Raw genomic sequence first — 20190 nt, 5'->3', positions numbered from 1 at the left:
GAGTCAGAGCTTACTGAGCTTCGAGAGACAATAGAGTTTCTGAAGACTCAGAATGCAGCAGCACAAGCGGCTATACAGGGAGCACTGAATGGATCAGATCACCATAGTAGAGGTACGTTTGTACACTATGGTAACAGGATTGTAACAATGACATGGTAACAAGTATGGTGAAATTGTGTCCCCATAACTAAGCAGAGATTTCAAGGCAATAAAATAAGTGTAAGCTGCTGTCCTTGCTCAGTGATAGTCACGGCCCTTCTAACCAGGTCATGATTCTACTTTGCCAATGGGACCTCTTGTTTGTTTGGGGAGGGGGGGGGGACCTTTTTCCTGGGAGATGCCCTGTTAAATCCCAGTTCCAAAATTCAGTTTCATGGAAAGGTTGCTGTAACTAGATAGTGACAGACCACTACTGCTGCTTCTCCCTGAACGGAGGCCATGGACACCTATTGGTCAATGCTGGTTTTAAAGCCCCTGCTCTTGTGTTGCTGGCTCACCTTTGGAGATAAAGACATGCCTGTTCTGAGCTATTACTCTGTGATATGAAGGATTCAAAAAGAGACAACCCCAGACTTACCTGGGTCAGTTGCCTGGTGTTGGTTTGTTAAGGGGGAAAACTCCTTCAGCTTCCATGCAGAAAATATGTAGTAAGGACTATCCTTGCATCACTAGCCTAACCAAGAGAGCAGCACCACAATCAGCATTTGTGTTAAGTCAGTCAACATATTGTGGGGGGGTGGGTGAGATGTCTGACAGCTGGGACCCCCCACGATCCTGCACAGGCCCTCTGCTCTCCACAGGAGTGTCATGACCCCCGTAAGAATTGTTGGCCGACACACCCCCTCCATATAGCTCCATGGGAGAGCTGTTCGACTATCTGCTGCAGAAAGAGGATACATTTTTATGCATGACATATCTCCTTTAAGTGACTGTGTTCATGTGAGTTTTGGTTAAGCCCCACTTAGTACCACTTGGATCAAGGTTATTGCTGGGTCTAAGCTTATTGATAGTGGGGTGACGGGCCTCCATTCCTCCCTTATTACAACAACCTGAAGGCCTGCCACCCCACTATCTTCTACAGGCCCAAGGAAACCCAGTATGTGTGTCAAACACTGTAGGGCATGACTGCAGTAAGAATACGTAAGAAGATATCAGACTGGGGAATTTCCTCATAGAGCGCCTGGGCAGGAATTTTCTTGAGGCAGTAGTTTTTGGTTCTCCCGTAAAAGCAGCATTACTGTATTTTATAATCCTCCTAAAAATAGTTCCTTTTGGGGCATCACTTGGCTCCTACGTGGGATGGCTGCCGAAGCCAAGAGATCCTGTATGCATACAACAACTACAATGACTTGTGGCCCACCAACTGCAGTTAGTTGCCCTCCTGTGCACTGCTATGGCCTCCAAGTCAAGCTGTGGCACAGCACTGCACATCTCCTTGTGCAAATTCTTCTAGGGTTGTCTTCTTCTACAGTTTAGTGATTTCTAGGGCTCAACTGAAGATGCTATGATACTCTTAGGGACAACTTAGTATTGTAGTCTAGAATGTGGTTTAAAAAAAAATGTAAATACCTGTTATGTAAAATTTAGGAGGTAACCTTTTTATTTGTCAGAGACAAACTGTTCTGAGAAGATGACCTAAAGCCTGACATGCTCGTTTATTTTTCAGCTGACATGCGTATTAGAAGGCAGCACTCTTCTGAGAGTGTCTCCAGCATCAATAGTGCCACAAGTCATTCCAGCATTGGTAGTGGCAATGATGTTGACTCCAAAAAACAGAAGAAGAAGAAAAATTGGGTAAGTTTTTATTATTAAAATGATAATGTTCTAAATAAGTGCTTTGTGGGTCTCATGTTTGGAAACTAGTGCCTTAAAGAAGTGGTGTTAGGATATGGCTTTATTGAACGCATTATTTTGATTGGTTGGTTGGTCTTGAATATTTGAAACTCATTCTCACATATTAATTTGCTTAGGACCATTGATAAGTCCCTATGACCTAACAGGATAAATGGAAAATAATTGAAGAGAACAGTTCCTCCTTTTATCATTTTAACGCCCCAAATGATGGTATATTTTAATGGTATATTAAATTCCTTATGTATATACACAACAGCATATTAAATCATCGGAAACAACAACTACCATAATGCCGAAAATTGAAAATCACATATTTTAGATATACTAAAACCACATGCCTTAAATTGGAAAAAAAAAAAAAACTTACTCCAACTAGAAAAGATCATTGTATCAACCGTATTGCAGTCCCAAAAGAGATATTACTATGCAATGTTATCAGGCAAATCGAAAATCTAGAGTCAGTCTGATAAATGAGCACTACGCAAATCTACTGCAGTTCAACACTAACCTGCTGTCATTCAATTTCATTTATTTCTATTTCTTACAAGGTGAACTTCAATACAAGTGAGGTGAATATAGAATTTCGACTGATCTAGCATGTTAAGTACCCCTTTAGCATGGCTGCTAAAATTTTGCACATTTTTTTTGGATGCTAGGCAAATCATTTATTGCATGTAACTAAATAAACTAAAATATAAAAAAAAAGCTTAAAGTACCTGTCACCAAATAAAACTTTTAATATAGTGTTCCTTGTTTCATTTGCAGACACTTTCCCATTCACTTGATTTTAAAATTATCAATATAAATATGTTTAAAATGTAATAGAAAAAACAGCCATTAGGTGGCTCTGTTCTGTTCCTTGCCACAATTAATACAGTAAGTTTGATCTCCTCCTGGCCTGTCAGGAGACCAAACTCAGGAAGTGCTTCTCTGCACTGAGCTTGATTGACAGCTGCACAGAGCCTCACTGAAAGCTGCACAGAGCCTCACTGAAAGCTGCACAGAGCCTCACTGAAAAATGCATAGAGCCTCACTGAAAAATGCATAGAGCTTCACTGAAAGCTGCACAGAGCTTGAGGTCTTCTATTCATCACAGCACTGCAATGATGTGAAGGCAGAAGTGGTCCCCCAGCAGGCTTCAGTGATGTCATGCAGCTGGGAAATGCCCACTTTCTCCTGCTGGGAGATTGCACTATGTGAGCAAGAATAAAGGTATGATACAGAGCTTTTTAAAGCTCTGAAATAGTTTTTAAGGGTGGAAGGAGTGTTAGGAAACATCATGTAAGTTAGTTTAGAAAAGTTTAGTTGGTGACAGGTACTTTTTAAATATGTTTTAGCAAATTAATTTACTGCTGTAGAATGTCTTTTATATAACAAGAATGTAAGACTTATTCAGCACCAACATATTCTGCAGCACTTTACAATTGCGAAAGGTACAGTACATATACAGGGAAAATCAGACATTACATAGTGACAAACCAATTAACCATTCAAACAAGAAGAGAAAGGGTCCTGCTCACAAGGGATTACAATCTAATAGGAACATAGTGACGATATAAGAGGTAAAAGGGCTTGATCTGTACAATATTACAGCCATCTATGTGAGGTATTATATGAATGCTATCCTAACCAAAATTGTATGTGTGACCTTGTCCGAAGAGGTATATGGATTGGTGTATTCTGTATAGACATGGTACAAATCTGCACATGATTTGTTGAATATGGGTTGTATAGAGAGAAAAGAGGAGAGCAGGACCGGTGAACTCCAAGCATACATTTTGCATGCTAGTTCAGCATGAAGACAGGGAAAACAACACAGTAATTAGCCCTAACCATGCCACTGCCTTTCTTGTCCATTTAAATGCTTGGTCAGCATTTTTAAAAATTGAGCAGCTACACATGTGACAAAATACAAGAGAGGCACATACCTACCTGTTATATGCTGCTCTATTGTTGATGGGCCTGTGCCCCACTGGTCTCTGTTTACATGGTAGAAATGAGCACCATAACAGCAAGTGACTGCTGCAGTCTATCACTGGCCATAACAGCCCTGAGCTATAGATATGGAAGGACTGCTGCAGTCTATCACTGGCCATAACAGCCCTGAGCTATAGATATGGAAGGACTGCTGCAGTCTATCACTGGCCATAACAGCCCTGAGCTATAGATATGGAAGGACTGCTGCAGTCTATCACTGGCCATAACAGCCCTGAGCTATAGATATGGAAGGACTGCTGCAGTCTATCACTGGCCATAACAGCCCTGAGCTATAGATATGGAAGGACTGCTGCAGTCTATCACTGGCCATAACAGCCCTGAGCTATAGATATGGAAGGACTGCTGCAGTCTATCACTGGCCATAACAGCCCTGAGCTATAGATATGGAAGGGCTGCTGCAGTCAGCAACCGAATGCAATGGTAATGTGCCACAAGATTGGTTATTTTACGACATATATAGCTACCCCATTTTTTTTTAGATAAAAAATAAGAAAATATACATCTTTTCTTTATATGTCTCACTCAAGCAAAATCCAGTTCTGACAAATAAAAAAAACAAAAAACATTAAAAACTGTTTAAGGTCAGTTTATAACAAAGCCTGCAAAAAAGGCATTATGTTTTCTCAAGCTGTATGTATTTTATTTTGTATTTAGTTCTTGCATTTCAAAGGCCTATTTATAAAAAGAACAAAATATTCAAGTTTCTTTAAAACAAGCACCAGTGAGTGCAAAAAATAGGCTAATATTCACATCAACCTTAACACTGATAATGGGGCTGGATGGCGGGTGTGAAACCAGACACCAACGGATCCTGACAAGTCCCATTCACTATGAATGAAGTCTGTTGGGGTTCTGTTAGATGCCTGGTATTTTTCAGCATTTTAGCAGAGAACAAAACCTAAAATATAGCTGTTGTTGTTTTTTGCTAAAGTCGTGATATCAACCAAATTAGCAATCACACTGAAGTAATAGTCCAACCACAAACAGTGTACTTTAAAATTATATCATAATAAATATCTATAAAGAATGGAAGTATGGGCCAACTATATAGGAATCTCAGAACCTGTAACTATAATCTTGATTTTACAATGTTGTCCAAATGTTCTGTGATATGCACAGGTAACAACGCAAACCAATTTACACGTTTGACTGCTTGGAAAATAGTTCTTTATGAGTCATCATTTAGAATATTTCAATCCGCTTGAGTTATCTTACATTGATCCTGAGTTATAGCCTGTACAATGGCTCAGAGCTGCCTTTATAATTCTGTGTATGGAGCTGAAATTCCCAGGCATTCCTTGGTGGCTCAATGTCCACACAGTACTTATTGTAGTATTTTTGTAGTATAAGAGGTGTCATAATTGGTTGCTATGGGCAAAACCAGACAATTTTGCTGTCAGGCAGGATAATAAATCAGGGTTTATATCTGACAACAAGCTTGTTGTTTGCTACCAAAAGCTACCAGCACAATCATGGCTACCGACTGGGCTATAACACAGGCTGTAACTCAGTACAAGATATAACAATGTCTGTATAATCGGAATTAATACTTTTCAGCAAACAAAATGTATCCATTAGCTCTTATACTGTACTGTATCTTGGCAGCCAAAATATTTAGTTGCTTTTTGCATTTTCTTCCATAGTTTTTTTTTTTTTTTTGCTGCTTTTATTCTGCAATGTTAAGTGCTAGTAAATGTCTATTATACATGTATAAAATGTAGACCTGGGTTAAATTTAGTGTTTAACTGTATAAATGGATTTAGGCATACATAACGTTGGTCATAAAGTGCCACTGTTTGGATGATACACTACTCACTGTGTAAAACTTCTGTTTTATGTTAGGATTTCTGCAAAATTCCCAAATAAAGTCACTTGAATGTTTGTGGACCACGCCATGTTTATATTGATGAATGTTTCTAAAGCTATGTTAACACATTGCTGCTAATTAAATAATGGTAATATTTGCTGCGAAATAATGGTAAAAATGCTGCATTTTACAGCAATTTACATAATCGTGGTAAAACAGTTTTTTACCATGATTTTATTCAATTGCAGCAAAAACAAATGCAGAAATTAGTTGCGATACTGTCAATTAGCCACAATGTGTTAATGCGTTTTAGTATAGCTGCATGTGCATTACTACCTTTTCTGCATATATTTCAGAGGATACATTTATTTTTCCTTTTTTAAAGTTGCTACTAAAAAGCCACACTTTATAGTGTTTCTTTTCATTTCCAGCAGTAGCAACATCAGTGCATATGTGGGTTGCAATCATTCAATGATACTTGGTGTTACAGATATACAACCAATTTAACTCTAACTCTAATAAAACACTAATGCTAAAGTTTTAAAGTTATAAAGATGACACTTTGTAGAGACTTGTTACTGTAAATGGTTAAACAAATCATATAAAAATACAAGAGAATGCACATAATTATGTTCACAATTCAGTGCTGATTTATATATATATATATATATATATATATATATATACACACACACACACACACACACACATGTCATGGCCATAAATATAGGAACTAAACCAAAAAAGGGAGGAAAAAAGCTAATTGGACATAATGTCACACCAAACTCCAAAAATGCGCTGGACAAAATCATTGGCACCCTTAACTTAATATTTGGTTGCACACTCTTTGGAAATAGTAACTGAAATTATTCACTTCTTATAACCATCAATAAGCTTCTTACACCTCTCAGCCGGAATGCTGCCCATTCTTCCTTTGCAAACTGCTCCAGATCTCTCTTATTGGAAGGGCGCCTTTTCCCAACAGCAATTTTAAGATCTCTCCACAGGTGTTCAATGGGATTTTGATCTGGACTTATTGCTGCCCACTTCAGACCTCTCCAGCACTTTGTTGCCATCCATTTCTGGGTGTTTTTTGACGTATGTTTGGGGTCATTGTCCTGCTGGAAGATCCAAGATCTCAGACGCAAACCCAGCTTTCTGACACTGGGCTGTACAATGAGACCCAAAATCCGTTGGTAATCCTCAGATTTCATGATGCCTTGCACACATTCAAGACAATCAGTTAGTGCTGGGCTGTATAACCAAAAATGTTTATCACAGTATATTTCTAAGTTATGGCGGTTTCACGGTATCAAATGGTATTTCAGGGGGGGGTCCTCAGTATAGTGTCCGGTGGTCACCATGGTACCCGGGGTCTCAATCAGGCTGCCCGGTAACTATCCTTCATGTCTCTGCAGTTCTGCTCTAGTTTCCTGCACCCGGTCGGAAGTCACGTGCCCGCTGGGAGTTCTAGTCCCTTCCGAGCTCCTCAAAGTCAGTTCAGTGCGGCACAGACTACACTTACCAGATACGCTGTGCAGCCGGACGTTTCTCTACGCCATCACGCATTGGAGTTGGTTGCTATGGAAACGGTATTGCGGTATGTGGAAAATTCATATCGTAAAGAAAAAACACACCGGTATTCCGTTGGAACCGGTATACCGCCCAGCACTACACCCAGTGCCAGAGGCAGCAAAAACAACCCATCATTGAACCTCCACCATATTTCACTGTAGGTACTGTGTTCTTTTCTTTGTAGGCCTCATTCCATTTTCGGTAAACGGTAGAATGGTGTGCTTTACCAAAAAGCTCTATCTTTGTCTCATCTGTCCACAATCCCAGAAGGATTTTGGCTTACTTAAATTCATTATGGCAAAATGTAGTCTTGCTTTTTTATGTCTCTGTATCAGCAGTGGGGTCTCCTGCCATAGCGTTTCATTTAATTTAAATGTCGACGGATAATTTGCGCTGACACTGATGCTTCCTGAGCCTGCAGGACAGCTTGAATATCTTTGGAACTTGTTTGGGGCTGCTTATCCACCATCTGGACTATCCTGAGTTGACAACTTTCATAATTTTTTTCTCTTCTGTTCACACCCTGGGATATTAGCTACAGTGCCATTGGTTGCAAACTTCTTGATAATGTTGTGCACTGTGGACAAAGGCAAATCTAGATCTCTGGAGAGGACATGTAACCTTGAGATTGTTGATATTTTTCCACAATTTTGGTTCTCAAGTCATCAGACAGTAGTGTGGCACACACAGACACACAGTGCAAAGACTAAGGGAACTTCTCTCTTTTTTATCTGCTTTCATGTGTGATTTTTATATTGCCCACACCTGTTACTTGCCACAGCTGGGTTTAAAGGGTTACTCCAGTGGAAAACTTTTTTATTTTTTGTTTTAAATCAACTGGTGCCAAAAAGTTAAACAGATTTTTAAATTACTTCTATTAAAAAATCTTAATCCTTCCAGTACTTATTAGCTGCTGAATACTACAGAGGAAATTCTTTTCTTTTTTGAACACAGTGCTCTCTGCTGACATCTCTGTCCATTTTAGTAACTATCCAGAGCAGCATATCTTTTCTTTGGGGATTTTCTCCTACTCTGGACAGTTCCTAAAATAGACAGAGATGTCAGCAGAGAACTGTGCTTGGGATTCAGCAGAGAGCTCCGTGTTCCAAAAAGAAAAATAATTTCCTCTGTAGCAGTACTGGAAGGATTAAGATTTTTTTTTATATAAGTAATTTACAAATCTGTTTAACTTTCTGGCACCAGTTTATTTAAAATAAAATAAAAAGTTTTTCACCGGAGTACCCCTTTAAAGGAGCATGGTGGAAACAATCTTATTTTTCCACAATTTTGAAAGGGTGCCAATGATTTTGTCCAGAGTTTGGTTTGATATTATGTCCAATTTGCTTTTTCCCCCCTTTTTTTGGTTTAGTTCCAAAGGGAACAAACATGTGCATAGCAAAACATGTGTTACTGCAATCCTTTTCTGTGAAAAATACATCATTTTCTAAACAAAATTTCAGGGGTGCCAACATTTACGGCCATGACTATGTATGTGTATGTATGTATATATATATCTGTCAAAGCTCTGTAAAATACTGTTAAAAGAGGAAGGGGATGGATAAAAAAGAAAGCCTGCCTTAATAACTACAATGCATGTGGAAAGTTATCAGACCCTTTCACTTTTTCACATAATATTATGTTGAGGTCTTGTGCTAAAGTAAGAAATAATCTATTTTTTCTCCATCACTTTACACTCAATACCCCATAATGAGAATATGAAAACAAGGAAAACATTTTTGCAAATTTAGTAACAAGGAAAAAAATAAAATTCTGCTAGGACAAAAGTATTGAGACCATTTGCTATGACAGAATTTAGCTTTGGCTCCTCCCATTCCTCTTGATCATCCCTGAGATGTTTCTACACATTTATTGGAGTCACCTGTGGTAAATTCAGTTGGTCGGACATGATTTGTAAAGCCCTGTGTATATAAGGTCTCACAGATGACAATGTATATCAGAGCAAAAACCAAGCCATGAGGCGGAAAGAACAGCTTGTAGAGCTCAAACTGTAGCCACAGATTTGGAGAAGGGTATATAAACATTTCTTCTGCATTGAAAGTTTCCAAGTTCACGGTGGCCTCCATAGCTCTTAAATGGAAGAAGTTTGGAGCAACCAGGACTCTTCCTTGAGCTGTCCGCCCCACCAAACTAAGTAATCATGGGAGAAGGGACTAGATACGAGAGGTAACTAAGAACCCAATAGAGAAACTTTCAGAAGGTCAATCATCACTGCAGCATTCCACCAATCTGGGCTTTACGGAAGATGGCCCAGAAAGAAGCCTCTTCTCTCTAAATGATGCATGAAAGTCCACTTAGAGTTTGCAAAAAAAGCACCTAAAGGACTGGGATTCTCTGGTCTGATGAAACCAAAATTAAACTTTCTAGCCTTATTTCTAACTATCATGTCTGTAAAAAAACAAACACTGCTCCTCACCTGCCCAATACTATCCGTGCAGTGAAACATGTTGGTGGCAGCATCATTCTTTGGGGGCAGCAGCTGGACAGGGAGACTAGTCAGGGTTTAGGGAAAGTTAAATGACAGAATTACAGAGATATTGCTAATGAAACCCTGATCCAAGCTGCTCTAGCCTTTAGACCCAGCTGAGGGTTCACCTTCCAACAATGACTATAAGCACACAGAGAGAGCTTGAGAAGATCTGCAGAGAATAACTAAAAATGTCCAAATCCAGGTAGCATTGTACCCAAGAAGACTGGAGGCTGTAATTGCTGCCAAATATTTATGTCAATGCAGTATTTTGTTTTTCCTTTCCAATAAATGTCTAACATTTTGTTAACACTATGCATTATGGGTAATTGAGTGCAGAATGACAGGGGAAAACATTGTTATTTTTTTGCAACACAATAAAATGTGAAAAAAGAGTGGCTGATAATTTTCTGAATGCACTGTGTCTTGTTCACTTAAGGTAGATATTTTATTTTTTCATAGTTGAGAAGTTCCTTCAAGCAAGCCTTTGGTAAGAAAAAGTCCAACAAACCACCATCTTCCCATTCAGATATTGAAGAACTCACAGACTCATCAGTACCATCTTCTCCAAAGTTGCAACATAATGCTGGAGATGGAAGTTCTTCTTCAATGAAACAGTCGCCGACCAACTCCGAGTAAGTTACCGGACATTTCCATAAAGTGCTTTTCTGTCCTCTAGATGTAAATAACATTAATTTTCAATTTGTCACCTGTCAAGGAGTGGGATATAGTAGGCAACAAGTAAACAGACAGTTCTTGATGTTGATATGTTGGAAACAGGTAAAATTGTTAGGAAATAAGCTAAATTGTGCCAAATTGTGATAAGTCAGAGCATTTCCAAAAAGCCAATATATAGTGGTTTGTCCCAAGCCCTGTAAACCAAAGGCTTTCTCAACTCACACAACTATTGTTACAAAGGTAGTAAAACAGCAATTACATATAAAGTAATTTAATTTTGTATCCATGCAGCTTAGCAAAAAACTTTTAATTACAAATAAAATCTTTTGTATGCTATAACTGAACATAGCCTGGTTAAAAAAATGTTATGTAAAAGATACAATCAGTACTCTGCACCTAAAGGAACCAAGAAAATATTGTACATGTTTGTGTTCCACACTTGTAAGTTATGTTATTTTAGTAAATCCATGCATTTTTTTATTGTATAAATTTAGGTCTTCTTTAATCTGGCCACCGAAGAAAAAGCAAAATGGCCTTGTGACCTACAAGCATGGGTCTCGGTAAAACACCCAAGACACCGTGTGGTGCATGTGACTGACCCTTTTTGCTTGAATATGAAATTTGCATGTACTAATATATACTGATACACCAGACGAGCAACACACAAAGAAATCGAAATTCCCAATTTTTGAGACATGTTATAGACTAGTGTGTGCTTTGGTAATGGTAGAGGGTTCATTGTAATCTTGGTCTATCTACAATACAATACAATAATAAAGGCTTGGATTTGGATATAACTCGGTTACATTTGATTTGTTTTAATTAACACAAACAAATTCTTATTTTTGCTGTATTTTTGTGCTGTATTTTTCTCCGTGTTTGCTGCTGATTATTTTCCCATCCATTGAAGTCAATGGGCAACAAAATACACAGCTAATTTTACCACCTGTTGACTTTAATGGGTAGGAAAATACGAAGCAGCAAAATGCTGCATATGTGACCCTACCCTAACTTTCAGTTTTTTTCTCACCAATAACAATTTTGGCACAGGTTGATAGTAATTTAACAATAATAGTACAGTACAGTATATAGGACTCAAGATAAGATAAAATAATAATTGGTTTATATAATGGACTTTCTGTTCAATGCATGGAGTCCAATAGATCCACTTTGTAGTCACTATTCACTGGAGATGTCTCTTGAACATTCTTTTTTAAGGGATCTCTCTTTTTTTTTTTATTCAGAATGCCCTAAAAGGTAGTTGATTTTTTTTCTTCTAAATCAGACGTCAGCAAATGCAAAAACATGGGCTTTAAAAAGTATATTTTCATATGTATTTTATTTTTAATGAAAATTTGTTTTAATTTCATATTACACTGAAATTACAAATGTAAATATAAGTTCATGCACAAACAACTACTAGTGATATTTTTTTCTCTTTTAAGGATCTGTGAATGTACTGAAGCAGAAGCTGAGATTATTCTACAGCTCAAAGGTGAACTTCGGGAAAAAGAACTAAAATTAACAGACATACGCCTTGAAGCCCTCAGTTCTGCCCATCACCTTGACCAAATAAGAGAAGCAATGAACCGTATGCAGGTAAGTGATTAAACATTGAACTCCTATGATCCTAACTCTTGAAGCATCTCATAAAGCATTATACTAGACCTAAGATGTACATTATCAGTGGAGAAAAAATTTCCAATGAATTATGTTATTATTCTTATTATTGGACAAGTGCAACAGATAATTATCATGGCTAATTTCTTACTAATCCATATGTCATTGATGTGTAATGAGATACCGTATATACTCGAGTATAAGCTGACCCAAATATAAGAAGAGGGCCCTAATTTTACCCCAAAAACCCAGGAAAAGTTATTGACTCGACTATAAGCCTAGGGAGGGAAATACATCATCCCCCCCCCATGTCACATCCCCCCCATGTCATCATCCCCCCATGTCATCATCCCCCCATGTCATCATCCCCCCATGTCATCATCCCCCCGTCATCATCCAGACCCTCGTCATCATCCAGACCCCCGTCATCATCCCCCCCTTCATTACTGCCTGTCAATCCCTTCATCAGTGGTCTTCAACCTGCGGACCTCCAGTTGTTGCAAAACAAAACAGCCATCGGCTGTCCGGGCATGCTGGGTGTTGTAGTTTTGAAACCTCTGGAGGTCCGCAGGTTGAAGACCACTGTGGCCTTCGTCATCATCCAGCCCCCCCTCTTGTTTTGTACTCACTTCCCCTCGGCGGGAAGTTAGGGTGAGCTGGTCTGGGCCATCTATACTGCAGGGACCATCCGGTGGGGATGGTTAGTCATTGCGGGCTGTCCATTTTCACCGGGGGGGGGGGGGCATCTTCTCCGCGCTTTGGGCCCGTACTAATGACGTTGCCTTGATGACGATGCACAGCGACGTTGCGCATGAACGTCCCTGTGTGGCGTCGTCAAGGCAACATCACTACTTGGGTCCAGGGCCGAAGCACGAAGAAGAGCCCCCCCCCAGGTGAAAATGGACAGTCCGCAACGACTAACCATACCCACCGGACGGTCTCTGCAGCATAGATGGCCCGGACCAGTTCACCCTAACTTCCCGCCGAGGAGAGGTGAGTACAAAACAAAAGGGGGGGGGCTGGATGATGACGAAGGCCGCAGTGGTCTTCAACCTGCGGACCTCCAGAGGTTTCAAAACTACAAAACCCAGCATGCTCGGACATGTACATTATCAGTGGAGAAAAAAATTTCCAATGAATTATGTTATTATTCTTATTATTGGACAAGTGCAACAGATAATTATCATGGCTAATTTCTTACTAATCCATATGTCATTGATGTGTAATGAGATACCGTATATACTCGAGTATAAGCTGACCCAAATATAAGAAGAGGGCCCTAATTTTACCCCAAAAACCCAGGAAAAGTTATTGACTCGACTATAAGCCTAGGGAGGGAAATACATCATCCCCCCCATGTCACATCCCCCCCATGTCATCATCCCCCCATGTCATCATCCCCCCCATGTCATCATCCCCCCATGTCATCATCCCCCCATGTCATCATCCCCCCCCGTCATCATCCAGACCCTCGTCATCATCCAGACCCCCGTCATCATCCCCCCCTTCATTACTGCCTGTCAATTCCTTCATCAGTGGTCTTCAACCTGCGGACCTCCAGTTGTTGCAAAACAAAACAGCCATCGGCTGTCCGGGCATGCTGGGTGTTGTAGTTTTGAAATCTCTGGAGGTCCGCAGGTTGAAGACCACTGCGGCCTTCGTCATCATCCAGTCCCCCCTCTTGTTTTGTACTCACCTCCCCTCGGCGGGAAGTTAGGGTGAGCTGGTCTGGGCCATCTATACTGCAGGGACCATCCGGTGGGGATGGTTAGTCATTGCGGGCTGTCCATTTTCACCGGGGGGGGGGGCATCTTCTCCGCGCTTTGGGCCCGTACTAATGACGTTGCCTTGACGACGATGCACAGCGACGTTGCGCATGAACGTCCCTGTGTGGCGTCGTCAAGGCAACATCACTACTTGGGTCCAGGGCCGAAGCACGAAGAAGAGCCCCCCCCCCAGGTGAAAATGGACAGTCCGCAACGACTAACCATACCCACCGGACGGTCTCTGCAGCATAGATGGCCCGGACCAGTTCACCCTAACTTCCCGCCGAGGAGAGGTGAGTACAAAACAAAACGGGGGGGGGGGGGGGCTGGATGATGATGAAGGCCGCAGTGGTCTTCAACCTGCGGACCTCCAGAGGTTTCAAAACTACAAAACCCAGCATGCCCGGACAGCCGATGGCTGTCCGAGCTTGCTGGGAGTTGTAGTTTTGCAACATCTGGAGGTCCGCAGGTTGCAGACCACTGATGAAGGGATTGACAGGCAGAGAGTTCCCTCGAGTATAAGCCGAGGGGGGCATTTTCACCACGAAAAATCGTGCTAAAAAACTCAGCTTATACTCAAGTATATAAGGTAATCACACAATTTAATAATAAAATAATTTATGATTACCTTAAGATGAGAGAAGGCAGCTTATGATAACCATAAGGGTATGTGCACACACAGAAAAAATATGACCATATTATCATTTGTAACTGACAGGAAAACAACCTTCACAAACTTTTTTTTTGCTTTAAACATACCCTAAAAATGTTTTCCTGTTATATAACCTATATTCAATACGTTTCCGTATAATAAATAAACATATATTGATACATTTATTGTACTACCTTCATATGGTTATGCTTTACTTCTACTGATGCTGTGTACACTTCATTTTTTTTAATCTAGTGTACACTATGTAATGGACTTTCTGATCCTACTTTACACTCTAGGTGGGATTTCAGCCAACCCTATCTCCTTCTGACTTCACATTCTTGACTATAACTCCACCCACTATACTCATAGGAGCTTCTCACACAGTGGGAGGGAGATAGCTGAAATTCCATCTAGAGTGTAAAGCAGGAAACTGAACTCCATCATAGAATGCATACTGGATAGTAAGTGGGACAATGGAGAGAACACAGCAGACAGTTTGCATTAAGAACAGAAGGAAAGCATTAAAGAACATATAAAGATAGAAGGAAGTATTGAGTGGGCCCTACCTGGTAAGATCTCCAAATGTTCTTTATTATGGCAGTGATGTCCAAACTGTGGCCTTCCAGATGTTGCAAAACTACAACTCGCAGCATGCCTCCAGCATGCCTAGACAGTCATTTGGTGTCTGGGTATGCTGGGATTTGTTGTTTTGCAGCATCTGGAGGACCACAGTTTGGACATCACTGTATTATGGCATCTGGTCAGGTTTTATCCAGTCAGGAAAACCCTCTAAGGTAAGATTTGATGCGCAGGATTTGTATCTGCAGATTAGAAGCTGTGATCTGTCATTTAGTTTACATTGAAATCTGCAGCAGCAAAATCTGTGCATCAAATCCTTTGCATCAAATCTGCGTACTTGTGGACGTACTTTAAAAAGGAAATTGTTACCTTTAGGCTAAGTTTCTACTTGTTTTTTTGTCCTGTGTTTTGTTGCGTGAAATAAACGGCAGAAAAAACGCCAGTGCAATTTCCTGCTTCTGCTTCCTGCGTTTTTACATTTGAGTGGAAATTGCATTTTTGGCCCCTTTGGTGTTTTTTTTCAAAATTTGAAAAAGAAAAAAAAAATAGGATGCAGTAGGGATGGAAAATTATGTATTTAACAAAATTTTTTATTTTTTATAGCAAAATTTAAATTAATTTTTAAACAGGGATCGATTTATGTGGGCGGGCAGGGAGCTTAAAATGTAGCCAACAATAATAAAAATGTAGAAAGGGGCCATTTAAATGTAAAAATAATATATTTTTTATAATAATTTCTTTAGATTTTTTATTAGTAATGTATTTTAATAATGTGTTTAATAAAGTATGTGTGTGTTTCACTTTTTTTTCCTCTATTTTTTAAATTTGTTAGGAAATGACTGTTCCCTGATGGGAGTAGTAGTACCTGTACTAATAGACAGATTGCCCCGGTTGTCACTCCTGACACCCGATGTGATCGTCCTATCTGTTACAGAGATGCAGAGCGGCTTTACACTGCGCTCACATCTCTGCACTATACTCCGGCCAGTGATGTGAATAGAAATTCACATCACTCATTCATATTTTCTGCCCAGAGTGGTGATTGGCCGGATGGTTGCAGCCAATCACTGCTCTCAGCGGGAAATATGAATTAGTGAGGTGAATGCTATAGATAGGATAATTGCATTGGGTGTCCGGTGTGACACCCGCGTTGATCTGTCCTTAACTGATGGTACTGCTACTCCCAACATGGAGCACACTCTGCTCCATGCTGGGAGCTGTAGTACCTGAATTAATAGACAGATCGGACACCTGTTGCGATCTGTCTATTAATGCAGGTACTACAGCTCCCAGCATGGGGCAAAGTGTGCTCCATGTTGGGCGCAGTAGTACCTGCAGTTAAGTAAAGAACACAGCGGATGTCACTCCTTACACCTGCTGTGATCCTCCTGTATAATGTATAGATGCCGGCGGCTGGCCACTCTACTGTGGTCCCCTGCACTGACGTATATATACACCTATTCTTATTTCCCAGAGAGAATTGTGATTGGCTGTAATGATCTGGCCAATCACAGCTCTCAGTGGGAAATATAAATAGGTGTATATGTACGGCAGTGCTGGGGACCATAGAAGAGCGGCCGGCCGCCCTGCTCTATACATTATACAGGAGGATCGCAATGGGTGCCAGAAGTGACACGGGTGGGCTGTCAATTAGTACATGTACTACTACTCCCCATCATGGAACAGTGTGTTCCATGCTGGTAGTAGTGGTACTACTTAAAGGGGTACTCCGGTGAAAAACTTTTTTTTTCTAAATCAACTGGTGCCAGAAAGTTAAACATATTTGTAAATTACTTGTATTAAAAAATCTTAATCCTTCCTGTACTTATTTGCTGCTGAATACTACAGTGGAAATTATTTTCCGTTTGAAACACAGAGCTGTCTGCTGACATCATGAGCACAGTGCTCTCTGATGACATCTCTGTCCATTTTAGGAACTGCCAGCGTAAAAGGAAATCCCCATAGCAAACATATGCTGTTCTGGGCAGTTTCTAAAATGCACAGAGATGTCAGCAGAGAGCGCTGTGCTCTTGATGTCAGCTGACAGCTCTGTGTTTCAAAAAGAAAAGAATTTCCGCTGTAGTATTCAGCAGCTAATAAGTACAGGAAGGATTAAGATTTTTTAATACAAGTAATTTACAAATCTGTTTAACTTTCTGGCACCAGTTGATTTAAAAAAAAAAAAAGTTTTTCAACGGAGTACCCCTTTAATTTTTTTTTTTAAGTAAAGAAAAAAAAGTTTAAAACACTCACACTTTATTCAACACATTATTAAAATACATTATTAATAAAAAGTTTAACAAAATTAATTATAACAAATATATAATTTTTACATTTAAATGGCCCCTTTCTAAAAAATGTTTATTGTTGGCTACATTTTTAGTTCCCTACCCACCCACATAAAGAGATCCATGTTTAAAAGATTTAAATTCCGGTATAAAAAAGATAAATTTAGTAATAATACAATTTTTACATCATTACTGTATCTTTTTTATTTTTTTTTAATGGTACGCTACGAAATTTTATTAAAAAAGATATCTCCATCCCTCTTTTGGATCGCTAAAATCCAAAAAAGAATAAAAACCATGTGCAAAAACGCCAAAGTTAAAACCCACACGGGAGAAAAACGCCACGATTTCAAGGAAAAAAGCGTCATAGGATCAACATGCTGCAACTTTGCAAAACCACCAAGGAGCTGAAAAACGCCAAAAAAAAGAGTGAAAAAACACCAAAAGGATTAAAAAAAAAAAAAAAAAAGCCAAACTGAAAAACGCAAAGTGGAAAAATAATTTTGTGTTTTTTAATTGATTTACAGCTAACATCTGGTGGCAGAGTTTTTTCAATGAAATAATTACATGGGGGCCGTTTTGAAGTTTTTTGGGACAAAACACCAAAAAAGAGAAAGAAAAAGTGGAAACTTAGCCTAAAAATAATATTGGCCCTCATTTACCAAGTGTTATATTTGTTGTAGATTTCCTATTCCATACATCTATTTTTCCTCATTTACTATTATATGCGTTATTGTGTTTTTTTTTTGGGCTGATCCCGTCAATTTCTACATTGCATAGAAAATGAATAATTGTACACACATTACAGTAGAATCTTCCAAAAGCGGACACTCAAAGGAAGAAAAAAAAAGTATCCGCTATTGAAAAAAAAGGCTGAAAAATCTTTCTAAATGAACGAATACTGAACAGTTCGTAGATAGCCAGCACGGCACTGCTTCCCTTTCTGAGTATAGAACAATGATGAAATGGCAGACTTGGACTAGGAATGCTGGAGGTAGTGCTCTGATTGACAATAGTGCATGAAGACGTTTCAAAAGAGCAGGAAAATAATCGGCAACTCACCGCAACCAGCTGAATATATCTTCTATTATTTCATACTCACAAATATGTTACATGGGAAGAGGGTGGTGGGGGGAAACAGGATGGCAGCCATGGCCGGAGGAAGCACGATCACCGTGCGAAACGGAGCTTGGTCGCCATCCTGTGTCCCCCCACTACCCTCTTCCCATGTAACATATTTGTGAGTATGAAATAAAAGAAGATTTCATTCAGCTGGTTGCGGTGAGTTGCCGATTATTTTCCTTCTCTTTTGAAACGAATACTGAACAGTACTCACTCCTGTGTGATTACCTATAAAATATGATAAAAGCAGTAATACAGTAGAATCTCCTAGTGTTATTTAATCACCACTTATCACCCTTTTACCCCCATGTTCCATTTCATTCCCCCTTTATTACCCTTTGTGCCAATTTATCACCCCCTCTTTACCACCCCTGTGCCATTTATTTCCCTTTCCACCCCCCTGTTCCATTTAATTCCCCCTTCATCCCCCTGTGACACTTTATTCCCTCTGTGTCATTTGCCAAATCATCCCCCCTTACCCCTTATGCCACATCACTTTTCCCCCTCCTTTCCTTGTTGTTCCTTTTTACCTGATCAGCAGGCTCATGTACAGAGGCTGTCAGCGGGTTTGACATTCTCCTGACGTCCTCTGTGCTGCACTGACTAAGAGGCTGTGAGCAGCAGTGGCTGCCAGAAGTGATGAATGACGCTCTCGATTTCACTCATCAGTGCATGAGCTGCTGCCCTCAGTAAGTGCTGCGCAGATGACTTTAAACTCGATGAGAGCCCCTGCACTTGAGCATGCTGGCCAGAACAACAGGGGAAGGAGGGAAGGGGAAAAGTGATGTGGCACAAGGGCTAAGGGGGGGAATGATTTGGCACAGGAGGGATGAAATGGCACAGGGAGGATAAAGGGGGGGGGGGGGTGATGAATTTGCACCAAGGGTAATAAATGAATGAAATGAATGAATGAATGAAATGGCACGGGGGGGGGGGGGGGAGAGAAAGGTGAAATGATGTGGCACAGAGGGTAATAAGTAAAAAACGGCACAGGCAGAATAAAGTGGCACAGGGGGATCAGAGGCGGGGGTGGGGGGTGCAGTGGCAAAGGGCATTGAACTATGTTTAAACAGACGTCTTCTGCGTCTTTGCTGCAGGGGTGTGCAGCGGGGGCCAGGACCCCTTATTGGGTTAGTTAGAGCGGCACATAAGCCTGCTTGTCCCCCATTAGGAATGTTTTGTCCCCTATTGGGTGTGTCCACATCCACTATTGGGAGTGTCCCCTAACTGGAGGGTAAAAATACATTGTCTTATGGGACTCTGCCGGGGTATAAAAAACTGTCCTCTATTGGGAGGTGTCCCTTATTTTCTGCTAAGGGGGATTTTACTGTATAACTAGTGAAATTAGTACCAAGCATAATCACTCCAGAAAAAACAAACCCAAAAATTCCAAACTGCCAGAAGTGGAGTGATTGGGTAATGTGATATTATAGGGTTATTTTCAGAACATCTATTTTATGGTCACCAATTTTCCAGACAGAATTCTCCTTTTTTCCATTAGGAAACCTTATTAAATACATAGGTTTCTTATGTATATATGTTATGTGTATTTTTCCGATGCACTTTGTCGCATGCTATTCCAATCCTGGTGCAGACATTTTGCAAACAGACATGTTTACAACCCCCCCCCCCCCCCCCCCTTAGTAAATGAGGGCCATTGACATTTGTTTGATACATTGAATAATGCATTGAATGAAAACGCATTTGCAACTCTGACTTCTATTGCTAAGGAATCAGCAATGGAAAAACTAGGAAAGATGAAG

General features: G+C 40.1%; 1 protein-coding gene across 7 annotated transcripts in view; it reads left to right on the top strand.

Annotated features, from left to right (window-relative positions):
• NAV3 (neuron navigator 3) overlaps window positions 1-20190 on the top strand; it is a 642886-nt gene that overhangs the window by 566502 nt on the left and 56194 nt on the right. For 6 of the 7 annotated variants that reach the window (XM_056574065.1, XM_056574060.1, XM_056574058.1 and 3 more), the window contains 5 exons: window positions 1-112; window positions 1667-1794; window positions 2403-2423; window positions 10182-10354; window positions 11843-11996. In XM_056574065.1, the coding sequence (XP_056430040.1) occupies window positions 1-112; window positions 1667-1794; window positions 2403-2423; window positions 10182-10354; window positions 11843-11996 (588 nt within the window). The remainder of the gene's footprint in view (window positions 113-1666; window positions 1795-2402; window positions 2424-10181; window positions 10355-11842; window positions 11997-20190) is intronic. The other variant, XM_056574059.1, reaches the window with a different exon arrangement.

Source organism: Hyla sarda, chromosome 4, assembly GCF_029499605.1.
Source record: "Hyla sarda isolate aHylSar1 chromosome 4, aHylSar1.hap1, whole genome shotgun sequence".
NCBI lineage: Eukaryota > Metazoa > Chordata > Amphibia > Anura > Hylidae > Hyla > Hyla sarda.
The sequence above is the reverse complement of the archived record's forward strand: the minus strand, read 5'-3'. Positions and strand labels throughout refer to the sequence as shown.